Here is a 12,463-nt window from a genome sequence, read left to right as displayed (position 1 = left end):
ATCGTGGTCGAGGTAGAGTTGTCGCCGCCGGCCCTGTCCACGGTTCGGATCCGGCCCATACCGCACGCTGCGGGCGAGGCGCTCCTAGGAAGAACCGTCGCTGGGTCGTTTTGCTCGGGGTGTACCTTAGACTGTTGCTTCGCGGCCCTGGCGTCCCCTCCCGCTCCACACCTCCATTACATTCAACCCTCCACATCACGGCGTGCGACCAGCCCTATTATTGCGCGGGCGAAGTAGCTTTAATCCTACGCGCGCTTTTACGTCAGGTCTGCACAAGCTTATTGAGGCTCGAGACGGACGCTGCAGGTGTGGCGGCCGAGGGCAGCTGCTTCCCCAAAATCGTTGGCCGTTCGGGCAACCTCTGGCGCATGCTGTCTCCGAGCCCTTGTATGCAGATCCAAGATCGGAGCCCGTGAAACGCCCGCTTGCTCGTGCGTGCCATGTGCTTGAAGCTTCTACGTTTCTTCTCTGCCTCTTGACATCCACGTCTTTGCAGACATCTTTTAATCAGGCGTACTTGGTGGCTTGATCGCCGCCAATCCTGACCGTGCGTCGAGCTCAGCACCCGGCAAGATGCCTGAGATCGGCGGAAAAGAAGACCTCAACATCACCTCCGCTTTGAGGGAGCCCACAGACGACGGTCTCGTCAAGGAAGATGTCATCTCGAACACGGTGCCCGCCAAATATCATGGCACCAGGGCGGATCAGCAGGACATGATCGTCCTGGGCAAGAAACAGGTCTTACGAGTACGTGTTGCCTGAGCGCGCCGTGCCACGCATGGCTAACGTGTCCCAGCGCAACTTCAAGTTCATCACTATGCTTGGCTTTGGTTCGACTGTCATTTGCAGTTGGGAAGTTATCTTGCCGTAAGCTGTTACCAAGATGGCGAACTGTCGCAACATTTGTTGACTCAGCTCCCAGTGTGTTCTCATTCGTCCTGACCGACGGAGGTACTGCTCTGCTCTTCTGGGGATTTATCGCGATCGGACTTGGCATGATGCTTGTGTACGCTTCCCTTGCTGAGATGGCCAGCATGTAAGTGAATCGGCTCCATGTATTCGCCCTATGGCAAAAGCTGACATCGACACAGGTGTCCCACTGCTGGTGGCCAGTACCACTGGGTGAGCGAGTTTTCACCACCTAAATACCAAAAGATTCTCAGCTACACCACCGGATGGCTATGCGCGGTCGGCTGGCAAGTGTTTTTAGCTTCGGTCGCCTTCATGGTCGGAGGCATCATTCAGGGCATCATTGCGCTCAACGACGAATCATACGGCTTCCAGCGATGGCATGCGACACTTCTGACCATCGGCATCATGGTTTTTGCGGTCATATTCAACACGGTGTTGGCTGTCCGGCTTCCTTTCGTCGAAGGGTGTATCTTGATTTTGCATCTTGCTGGATTCTTTGCGGTGTTCATACCCATGTGGGTGCTCTCGCCCAGAGGCAAGGCATCTGATGTTCTCTTCCACTTCGAAAACAATGGTAACTGGCCAACCGTCGGTCTCTCATCAATGATCGGCCTTACCGCGCCCTTGACGGCACTGATCGGATACGATTGCTCGGTGCACATGTCCGAGGAGCTCCAGGACGCCTCCATCACCATGCCGAAAGCCATCATGTGGACGGTGGGACCGAACGCAGCTTTCGGTTTCCTCATGGCCGTCACCCTGTGCTTCACCGTTGGCCCGGACCTCAACGCAATCGCAGAGACTGCAACCGGCCAGCCCTTCATCCAGGTCTTTTTCAACGGCACACGCTCTTACCTCGCCACGAACTTCATGGTCGGTATTGTCATCGTCTGCCTCACTTCCTGCTGCATTAGTGAGGTTGCCACCGCCTCGCGCCAACTCTGGTCTTTCGCCCGCGACAGAGGTCTGCCCGCCTCCCGCTGGCTCTCGCACGTCTCGCCCGGCTGGAACATCCCGCTGCGCGCCGTCTTCACCTCGCTCGTGATCACGTCGTTACTCGCCTGCATCAATCTTGGTAGTACGACGGCGCTCAACGCCATCAACTCCCTCGGCGGCGTCTCCGTGCTCAGCTCCTATATCATGACCATCGGCGTGCTGGTTCACAGGCGGCTGTTCGGCCCTCCGTTACCGCCTCGTCGCTGGAGTTTGGGCAAGTTTGGCCTTGCCGTTAACATCGCGGCGCTCTGCGTCGTCATCCCGCTGTGGTTCTTCTTGCTCTGGCCGTTGGCGCAGCCCGTCACGGCTGAGAATATGAACTGGGCGAGTGCGATGTACGGTGGCGTTATGCTGTTTGCGATCATCTACTACTTCGTTTGGGGTAGGCATTCGTATGAGGGTCCGGTGGCACTCGTGAAGAGGGACGAGTGATCTTACGCCATTGGCAATGTTGGATTGGATAAATTTTTGTATACATGTTTAGATTGTGTTCTGTGCCAAGTGTGTTGGTGTTCGTTTACTTCCCGCTCATGTCGCGTTAATGATAGAAAAAATCTCATTGTAGGATGCAGGAAGATGTCCTCAATTCCAAGGCCGCGAGACCTGTGCATGGTTTTCAAAGTGTTGTGAATTCATGTTTTGGAGGATTAGGCAGGAACGCAGGCGATCCCCGCAAGTCCACTTGCAGCCCAGCGCAGCTTCACATGCAAGCCCGAGTTTCACTTCCTGAGCTGCTTCCCACTATACAAACACACCGAAAAGGCGCACACCACAACACCCGCGCCGCGCCATGATCCTGCGATAAAAGTCAACACCCACACAAAGTCGCGAATTGACCCTCCCTATCGCGCACATCCCACGAAAACTTGAACAATGTCCACCCAAGCCTACGACCTCCACCGCGCCCTCCTCCGGCCCGCCATCGTGCACATTCTGCGCGCCGCCGGCTTCCACAGCACCAAGCCCTCTGTCCTTGACACCGTCACCAACCTCGCGGAGCGCTACCTGACCCTCCTGGCCTCCACGACCGCCGCCCACGCCCGCTCAAGCCACAACGACCCCGTTCCGACCATCACAGACGTACGCATGGCGCTCGCAGACTGCGGCGCGCTGTCGCCGCTCTCCGGCGCCGCGGAAGAGGACTGGCGCGAGCGCATGCGCCGGCCCATGGCGGAGATCGAGGCGCCGGTGAACGGCGGGATGACGCGCGCACAGGCGGAGCGCAAGAGGCGGGAGGAGGAGGATCTGAAGGACGTGAGAGACTTCGTGCGCTGGTTTGAGAGCCCGCAGCATGCTGAGATGCGGCGCGTGGCGGGTCTGACGCCCGATGCGAGCGCGGCGGGGGCTGCGGCGGGGCCGGCGATTGGGGTTGGAGGTGGCGTGGTGCAGGCGGAGGATTATTTGCAGGTGCTGAAGAGTAAGCAGGGGAAATCGACGGTGGAGATGAGGTACCAGGGGACTGCTTTGGGGGAGGCTGGGGAGGATAGGGCGGTTGTGATTGAGGGTGGCCCCGTGGGTAGTTTGAGGGACTGGAGGCCTCCGCAGACGTATGCAAAGCCTGCGGCCGTTGTGGATTTGCCGGCTGCAAAAGAGGTGCGGGAAGATGATGTTATGGCAGACTCGCCGAACGGGGTTGAAGGGCAGGAAGACTCGCCCATGGAGGATGTGCCATCGGCTGCTGCTTGAGTGGCTGCGAAGGGCACTGCATTGGTATACTTTGACATATTAGCGCTGGCGTTGGCTGGAAAACTGCATGGAAGGTTTTATTCGACTCCGCATACTTCCCTCTCCATTTTGACCTCTCTCAACAAACCCTTTGGGTCAGTACACTACATCCTTGACTGGAAGAAAGGGTCGTCGCACTGGCAGAGAGCAAGATATATTCGCAGGCATTCCGACGTCGTCTTGAAAGCAAATGGGATCACTCAGACGAGTGGAAATTCATGCAACACGAATATTTGTAAGATGCATCTTGCATTCATCACTTTTTCTCCCAAGGCACCATCTCACGCTTCGCATCATCCCACTTAAAAACACCGCCATCGCCAACGTTATATCGATAATAATTCTCCGTCCCGCCCTTGACCATCGCCTGGCGAAACGTGATGTTGATCCGCCCCTTCCCGACCTCGCCACCCTTCCGTTTCGGAATACTATGCAACCAGCAACTCTGCGTCTTGCCCTTCATGAGCACCATGTCACCGCTCCCCAACGGCAGCTTCATCGGCTTTGTCTCGGACTCGTCATTCCGCTCCGTGGGCTTGTGCTTCATGAGGAAGTCTCGCTGCGCTCCAAGCGTGAATGATGCTATTGCAGGTAGGGAGCCCAGGAATCGCTCGTCGTCGCTGTGGTAGCTGATGCTGTCGTCACCAGAAGCATAGTAGTTGACCAGCACAAAGTTCCACTTGCACCCCGTTGCGTTCTCCGTTAATCGCCTTAGCAAGTCAAGACATTCTGGCACTGGCCTAGGTCGGCACTTGTATGCGTCTTTGGACACAGGCTTCCCAGACGTCACATCGACCACTCCGCCCTGGTCGTCGAACTTGGCCGTCTCGTCGATTCCAAAGACGGTCGTGAAACGTGGGGTGTTGATCTGCGTCTCAACGGGGCCGCGCTTAATGCTGTATTTCACGCGGTAGAAGAAGAGCTCAGAGCGGAGGAAATCGAACAAGTCGCGGGAGATCTCTTTGGGGATGTAGGGTTGGTAATAGAGGAGGTCAAGGTCTGGTTTGTTGTTAATCACGCGGCCTTCTGTTGCTGGGGCGAAGTTGAGGATCTCGGTGATTTCTGACGGGAGATGCGGAACGGCAAACGGGTAGGTTGGATGTGTTGACCTCGGCGTATTCGCTTCTTGGGTGCTGTCTTGGTTGCTGGATTTTGCTTTCTTGGTTGGGGGAGGGCTGAAGAAGCTGTCGAGCGTTCTTGGGCGTTTTGCAGAGTCCATCGTTGGTGTGGGTGATACCTTAGGCTAATATTATAACCACATGTATGATGGCAATTCCTTCGATCAGTACAGTATTTTCTCTACCGCGTTCTCGACGCGCTGTATGGCACCGTGAGTGAGTGCGCGTGTCTGGAAGACGCGCCGCGCGAAATGGATGACATCACGCGGGCGAAGCAAGTGAGGCCCTCTCTCGTTTATGCTCCTCCTGCCTTTTCTCAGCCTGCAAAGAGTATAGGTTGGATCGATACCTTGTCATATCGGCAATGACTGATCGACTGCGATGGAACGACTGCTCTCTCACAATGCTAGGCAAATGCAGTGGTGTCTGAATCGATGGTCGTCGTATGCACTATCTTAAGTCCGTTAAATCCACCGCCTTATCATGTACACTGCCACCGCTGGATGACTTCTGAACCGGCGGAGGTTCACTACGCGGCCGCATCTCACCATGTCTTACTGTACGGCCGCGGACTTCATCACGGCCGCGGACTGCTAACTTCGTTGTGCGGCCGCGCTTCCTTCGAGGCGCAATGGCCTGACTGAGCTGCTGGGTGAAAGCTTCAAGGCTCGTCTCTCAGGCTCTGCGAAGTCGCAACCATCTCGCGCCTTTAGTTGTTCGAGCGCGAATGGACAGATCAAGCAAAATGACAGTGCTTTTCGAAGTGAAGGCCAGCCTCGAACGCATAAGAACAACGCATTTGGCTATGTTGACATACCGTCTATCCCCGAGTAGGACCTCATGGCCATGATCTCATGCATCTTTCTTGGCCTACTTGGCGATCCACTCATCATGCTCGTTGTGCTCTGCACCGCCTCCGATTACCCGTCACACGCTTTCGAGAGCCGCATGCTAGGCGTGGCACGTATGGCAGAAATCTAGCGTACGCGTAGGCAGCCGCCACTGCTAAGACACTCGTTCTTAGCAATAAGATAGATGATCCCATCTCACGAAGCGACATGATCGTGTGCGAAGACTTCATGCATTGAGTTGATATCCATCGCGGCCTGTCACTGAGCCAGGTCAATGCCATTTCCGCGAACGCGCCTAACACGCTAACACTCGATATACTGGCTGGAATTGCACGGTAAACGTCTCTGGAATTTGGATCCAAAAGCATGGCGCTTATGCGCCTAATCCGTCAGATATGGACTCTCACAAGGAAGGACCTGACCATTGTCATCTGGCATAGCTGGTTGTCGACGTTCCTTCGAGCGGTCGCCTTGCCGATTGCATACATGTTCTTCATCGCGTACGTACGCAACTTCTTCTTGCCTCCTTCGGAGTACGGCATTGCGTCTTCATACAACCCTATCCGCAATCTGACGACGGAAGTTTTCAACTCCTCGACTTCATTAGGAGGGCGCAACAGAATTGTGTTTGTCAATGAAGGTAGCACCGGAGGTCAGATTGACACTTTGATTGAGCAACTTGCGGGCCCACTGGAAAAAGCTGGTGCCGACGTCTATCGTACATCAAACGAAGACGATCTTTTCGATATCTGTCCGAGCACTTTGACAGGGTTATCGCCTTGCTACGGAGCAGTAACCTTCGAGTCTTCTCCGACTGAGGGTGGCATATGGGCTTACACAGCACGAGCAGACTTTGGACTCGGGCTGAGTCCATACGTGAATCAGGACGACAATGATGCACAAGTCTTCGTTCTACCGTTCATCCACGCTATTGATGCGGAGATTGCCAGGATGGAGGGATTGAACTTCCCTTTGGATCAATACGAATATCCCTTCACCTACGAGACCCGCCAAGATCGTGCCGACGACGTTCAACAGTTCTTTATGCGCGCTCTGAACAGCTATCTTGCGGTCACTATGTTCATCGGCATTTGCGGTATAACTTACCATCTGCCTGGACATCTGGCGACTGAGCGCGAGATAGGAATCTCGAGTTTGATCGACTCTATGCTGTACACGTCCCACCAGGCTTACGCCATGATAGCGCGGCTAGTTTCGGTCTACGTTTCTTTCACCATAGTCTACTTGCCAAGTTGGCTGGCGATGGGTGCCATCGTCGCCACACTCATGTTCGAACAGACCTCTGCCAGCATTGTGGTGCCATTCCACCTGCTAACAGGATTGTCTCTCACCGGATACTCGATCTTCATGGCCAGCCTGTTTCGCAAAGCCCAGCTGTCAGGCACTACAACTCTGCTTCTTGGTCTAATTCTGGCAATCCTCACTCAATTCATCCCACGAACTGAGACTGCCCAGGGAGTGTTAGGGTGCTTGTTCCCACCAGCTACCTACACCTTCTTCCAGATCGAGATAGCCAACATGGAGCAAGATTTGGAACCGTATGGACTTTACCAATCAGATCGCTACTTCTGGCGGTCAAGCCTCAACGGCTATCTATACTTCGTCTTCCTGGCCGTACAGATAGTGCTATACCCTCTGCTCGCTTGCCTTGTGCAGTGGAGCATGTATGGCACACCTAACCGCTGCAGAAAAGGGCTTTCGAACGGCAACGACTCCGCTCTTCGAATCGTCAATGTTACTAAAGTGTTCTACCCGAGCTGGTGGCAACGGTTTTTCGCTGCAAGAAAGAGTGCCTTCACTGCCGTCGACGACCTAAGCCTTTCTTTATCAACAGGCCACGTTGTTGCTCTGTTGGGAGCTAACGGAAGCGGTAAAAGCACTACCCTAGCTGCGATTGCTGGAACTCAGTCAACGACCAAGGGCCACATTGAGAGAGACCCACAAGTGGCCCTAGGATTTTGCCCTCAGAAAAACGTTCTTTGGGACGAATTGTCTGTGCTACAGCATGTTCAAATATTCAACTCTCTGAAGGCTAAAGACAAGGTACAGTTCAAGCACGAGCTTACTGATCTCATTGTTGCTTGTGACTTGGAAAAGAAGATTAAGAAGAAGTCCAAGACGCTGTCCGGAGGTCAGAAACGGAAGCTTCAGCTGGCTATGGCTTTTGTCGGTCGAAGTCAAGTATGCTGCGTCGATGAAGTCTCCTCAGGTCTGGACCCACTTTCGAGGAGGAAGATCTGGAACATCCTTTTGAGCGAGCGGGAGCGTCGAACATTGCTTCTCACGACGCATGCTCTCGATGAAGCAGATGCCCTGGCAGATGATATAGTCATCATGTCGAAGGGCCAATTGGTCGTCCAAGGGTCTGCGCCAGAGCTGAAGCACGAGCATGGTGGCGGCTATCAAGTCGTCACCCGGGACCCCGAAGCCGGACACCTTCAGCATCTCAATCCTCAAATTGGATTTGGTGGCGACTATCACTTCAACGCCGCGAATTCTGCTCAAGCCCGTGACGTCGCGAAGCAGGTGCGCTCAAACGGCATCAAAGACTTGCAGATACATGGGCCAACGATACAAGATGTATTCCTAGGATTATCTCGTGAGTTTGCGGAAGAGTCTTCTCAAATGCCATCGTCTACGCTTCTCGACGATCGAAGCAGCTCAGACAGCCGTGATCTCACGGTACCGCCAGTTGTCCAGCCAAAGATACAAGACAATGCTTTGAGCATTGAGAGTGGACAAGGCTCTTCGTTCCTTCGCCAAACATGGATACTGTACCGCAAAAGACTCCTCATTCTCAGACGCAACTGGCTACCATACTTCTGCTTGCTGGTAATTCCCATCATAACAGCCGGCTTGACGACGATGTTCCTGGCTGGCTTCACTCCCCTCCAGTGTTCCCGCGGTCAACTTGCAAACAACCCTCAAAGGCTCTCCCTTGGCGCCCTGGAACGCTTCTGGGGAATATTAGTACCAGTGGGACCTTCCAGCCAATTTTCCCTCGACCAGCTTCCCGCGCAATACCAGCCCTTCGCTGGTCGCATGCGGCCCGTAGACACTTACAATGAGTTCCAGGCATACATCAGGGACAATTTCCGTGATGTTGTTCCTGGCGGCTTCTACCTAGGCAACGACATTGGTCCAGAGCCAGCACCTCTAATGGCCTACCGTATCAACGGCAATATTGGATATGCTGCCCTTGCAAAAAATGTGCTCGACTCTTACCTCATGGGCACGACGATCAATGCCGAGTTCTCGACTTTTGCGCTTCCTTTCGTTGGCAGCACGGGCGACTCGCTGCAGCTGGTGCTCTACATCACCTTCGCGATGTGTGCATACACCGCGTTCTTTGCACTGTACCCGACTTTTGAACGGCTCAGCAACATTCGTGCCCTGCACTACAGCAACGGTGTGAGACCTGCTCCACTTTGGCTCGCCTACTGGCTATTCGATGCATTCTTCGCTACTGTTGTGGCCGTTGTATCAATAGTTCTCTTGGCTTCGGTAAGCAATAGAATGCTTCTAGTGGAGTACGGAATTCGCTAATGCTGTGTGATCCAGCTTGCGGATGTTTGGTATGGTCCAGCCTACCTGTGCATCGTCATCTGGTTGTTCGGCATGAGCTCTACACTGCTCGCATACATTGTTTCGCTATTCTCGACAAGCCAGCTTGCTGCTTTCGCTTTCGTTGCGGGCGGTCAAGCGATATTCGCTTTGATCTACTTCTTGATGTAAGTCGTCTTGACTTTCACCATGTGGTTTGCAGTGCTGACAATTCACAGCTACATGGTCCTGATCACCTTCGCCGCCGCCGAGCAGCTCCAATACAATCTGAATGTGCTGCAATACACTCTGGGTCTCGTCTCGCCATCAGGCAACGTACTCAGGGCGTTCTTGCTCACTCTCAATCAATCGCAGCTGCTTTGCCGGGGGCAGGCATTCGTCACATACCCCGGAGATATCACCGTCTACGGAGGGCCAATTCTGTATTTGATCCTGCAAATACTCGTCTTCTACGGGATACTCGTTTGGCACGATTCTGGAACAAAGCTATCATTCCCCCTGCGATCCAAGTCCGGAACCACAGATACAGAGAAGACTATGACCATGCCGGCAGACGTCCGGGCTGAGGCAGCTCGTGTGCAGTCAACCGAAGAAAAGTTACGGATCTTGCACCTGACGAGGCGATTTGGCTCGGACCAGGTGGTCGACGACGTGACCCTCGGAGTAGACGGCAGCGAGATTTGCGCCTTGCTGGGCCCTAATGGTGCAGGGAAAACAACCACGCTGTCACTCATCCGAGGCAACATACATCCCTCGTCACGGGATTCGGATGTTCTAGTTGGAGGTGCTTCGATTCGCAAGAACCAAATGGCGGCACGCAAGATGCTGGGCGTCTGTCCGCAGTTCGATACGACCGACTACATGACCGTTACAGAGCATCTATCCTTCTACGCTCGGGTTCGAGGCGTCCGCGACGTGAAGACGAATGTCGCGCGAGTGATTCACGCAGTGGGTCTAAGCCCATACAAGCATCGAAGAGCGGGCAAGCTCTCTGGCGGAAACCAAAGGAAGCTGAGTCTGGCCACGTCTATTATAGGCAACCCGAGTGTGTTGCTGCTCGATGAGCCTAGCACCGGAATGGACGCCGTCGCCATGCGCATCATGTGGCGAGCGATCGCTTCAATCAAGACGAACCGCGCTATACTTCTCACGACACATTCGATGGAGGAGGCTTCAACTCTGTCTGACAAAGCCGTCATCCTCGATCGCAGGCTGCTTGCTGTGAGTGGGACTCGAGATCTGGTCAAGCTTCATGGCCAAGGACTCTACCACGTCCACCTCACGCTCGAAAGTGGTGTCGATGCGTCTTCGGCGGAGATGGGCAAGGTTCGAGACTGGTTTGCGACGACTTTCCCTGGCACCGCGGCTCATGACACATCAGGTGCGGCTAGGCGAGGACAGCTGCGACTTGCCATTCCTGTTGCTAGCGTGGCTGGGAACGATGTCATTGCAGAGAAGTTGGGGGTTGAGGTCTCTGAGCACGTTGAGCAAGCTGATCCGCTGGAGAAGCTGTTTGATGTGCTTGAAGACAACAAAGAGGATCTGGGCATTTCGTTCTATTCGATAAGCCAGCCCGCGCTCGAGGATGTATTCCTGGACGTCCTTTCGCGTAACAGGGATCTTGAAGACGAATAGACTTGCTTGGCGGTACTCTTCTTGTGAGCACATAGACCTTGTATTTTAGTCTTTCACCGAGCCAAGTCTCAACTTTCAAAGCTCCTTTCTGTTGCCTACCTTAGCTTTCATACCATCGATCCAAATCATCTTGTCTGACCTCCCAAGCCCAATGCAAACACGTTTGGCTCACTACTGGGCTGATCCCAGGCTTTTCATCGTCCTCGTCATCGTCGTCCTCCTCCACTGTCCTCACCCCAGCTCTTGCATACTGCTTCAACAGCGTCCTCTTCCATCTCCCCGTCTCACCAACACACTTCCTCCACCTGCTCACCTGCCTCTCATCGTCCTCACACCGCCTCCCCTGGAAGAACCGGCAATACCACTGAAACCATCCCCTCACATCGTGCTCATGGCTAATCCACCCCGCCGCCTCCCACTCCTCAATACTCTGCCCGCACGCCCTGTGGAACTTATTCACATCCGCATCATACTCCGGATTAGTCAAATATTTCTCAACATTCAACCCCTTGATCCAACTCTCAGGCAACTCCTTCCAATCCCCATCCACAACAACGCCCAGTTTCCGCGATTTCAGCGGCCGGAAATACGAGCCACCAAAGACGCCCTCCCGCAACATCTCCTCGGGGCTCTTGTTCGGCGTGAACGATTCCCAATCCTCAAAGTGAAACACCGCATTACCATCCCTCGTCGGCTCCGCAGCAACAGCCTCCCAACTGCCCCAGCCCGCCTGAATCTCCCCCACATCCTTCACCGGCACCAGCGGCTCCGTCTCCTCCTGCTCCTCTTTCACCTTGCTCCCCTTACCCGCCGACCGCGGAAGTGCAACGGGCTTGATGTCCGGCTCATCAGCGTAGTTTGGTTTCTGCGGCGCGCTGGCGAGGCGCGCGGAAGTTCGCGAGGGCGCGGTGGGCGGTTGTTGCACACGGCGTTTCTTTGCTGCGGACTGGTGGGCGGAGTCTGAGCGTTTTGAGCTGCGCCGGGCTCGTGTTGTGGAGACGAGGGGTTTGATGTCGAGCTCGGCGAGGAGGGCTTGGTTTTGGGCGATTTTGGCGAGGCGGCGGGTTTCGTAGTCGTTCATCTTTCTTGGAGGATGGGAGGGATTTGGCGCGTGAGAGTGGATAACGACTGATCTGCGTGGAGTGACCGCTTGGGTCTACAAGGCTTCTTGTCTTTCTAGAAGAGGTCAAGTGCTACGATTGAGCCGTCAAACAGTGATATACATGTATTACGACGCGTGGGAGACGCGATCTCGTCTGTCGCGCAGCTCTAAAGATCCAGGGTCGATCGATCGACGTCGATGACGTCGCTTTCACATGCAAGAGCGAGGTGATTCCCGCTGGCTGCCCTAACCCTAACCCGAATAGCCCTCAACACATCTCCGAAGAACACGAATTGATCTTAGCGATGGCCAACGCTATGCAGCGCATGATTTCAGGCTGGAGCTCTGAGACCATTAATCTGAAATATATACATTATTGGCAGGAAATGGTGATTCATTCAATTGCCAAGGAAATTACCTCGACTGCCACCTTCAGCTCAAAAGCCTGCTGAATGGTCTCAGATTTGGTACTGATCATTAGGATTAGAGAGGCAATTGACACTATCTACCAACTACCACCCATACTACAGAAGTACAAC

General features: G+C 54.4%; 5 protein-coding genes across 5 annotated transcripts; 3 read left to right on the top strand and 2 right to left on the bottom strand.

Annotated features, from left to right (window-relative positions):
• Positions 1-172: 172 nt before the first annotated feature.
• Positions 173-2,478, top strand: WHR41_07799 (uncharacterized protein). The gene is made up of 4 exons (XM_069376403.1): positions 173-747; positions 797-867; positions 923-1,036; positions 1,092-2,478. The coding sequence occupies exons 1-4, from the start codon at positions 574-576 to the stop codon at positions 2,338-2,340; spliced, it is 1,608 nt and encodes a 535-aa protein (XP_069226773.1). The 5' UTR covers positions 173-573; the 3' UTR covers positions 2,341-2,478.
• Positions 2,479-2,781: 303 nt separating this feature from the next.
• Positions 2,782-3,594, top strand: WHR41_07798 (uncharacterized protein; the record flags this gene model as incomplete). The annotated part of the gene is made up of 1 exon (XM_069376402.1): positions 2,782-3,594. One exon carries the CDS (start codon positions 2,782-2,784, stop codon positions 3,592-3,594), a length of 813 nt encoding a protein of 270 aa, XP_069226774.1.
• A 295-nt stretch (positions 3,595-3,889) lies between these two features.
• WHR41_07797 (uncharacterized protein) lies at positions 3,890-4,852 on the bottom strand (the record flags this gene model as incomplete). Its single annotated transcript, XM_069376401.1, has 1 exon — positions 3,890-4,852. The coding sequence occupies one exon, from the start codon at positions 4,850-4,852 to the stop codon at positions 3,890-3,892; it is 963 nt and encodes a 320-aa protein (XP_069226775.1).
• A 1,116-nt stretch (positions 4,853-5,968) lies between these two features.
• Positions 5,969-10,822, top strand: WHR41_07796 (uncharacterized protein; the record flags this gene model as incomplete). Its single annotated transcript, XM_069376400.1, has 3 exons — positions 5,969-9,127; positions 9,185-9,354; positions 9,406-10,822. The coding sequence occupies 3 exons, from the start codon at positions 5,969-5,971 to the stop codon at positions 10,820-10,822; spliced, it is 4,746 nt and encodes a 1,581-aa protein (XP_069226776.1).
• A 100-nt stretch (positions 10,823-10,922) lies between these two features.
• Positions 10,923-11,903, bottom strand: WHR41_07795 (uncharacterized protein; the record flags this gene model as incomplete). The annotated part of the gene is made up of 1 exon (XM_069376399.1): positions 10,923-11,903. One exon carries the CDS (start codon positions 11,901-11,903, stop codon positions 10,923-10,925), a length of 981 nt encoding a protein of 326 aa, XP_069226777.1.
• Between the last annotated feature and the right edge of the window lie 560 nt (positions 11,904-12,463).

Source organism: Cladosporium halotolerans (assembly GCF_011745625.1).
Source record: "Cladosporium halotolerans strain TM138-S3 chromosome Unknown Sca33, whole genome shotgun sequence".
In the NCBI taxonomy this organism is placed as follows: Eukaryota; Fungi; Ascomycota; class Dothideomycetes; order Cladosporiales; family Cladosporiaceae; genus Cladosporium; species Cladosporium halotolerans.
The sequence above is the reverse complement of the archived record's forward strand: the minus strand, read 5'-3'. Positions and strand labels throughout refer to the sequence as shown.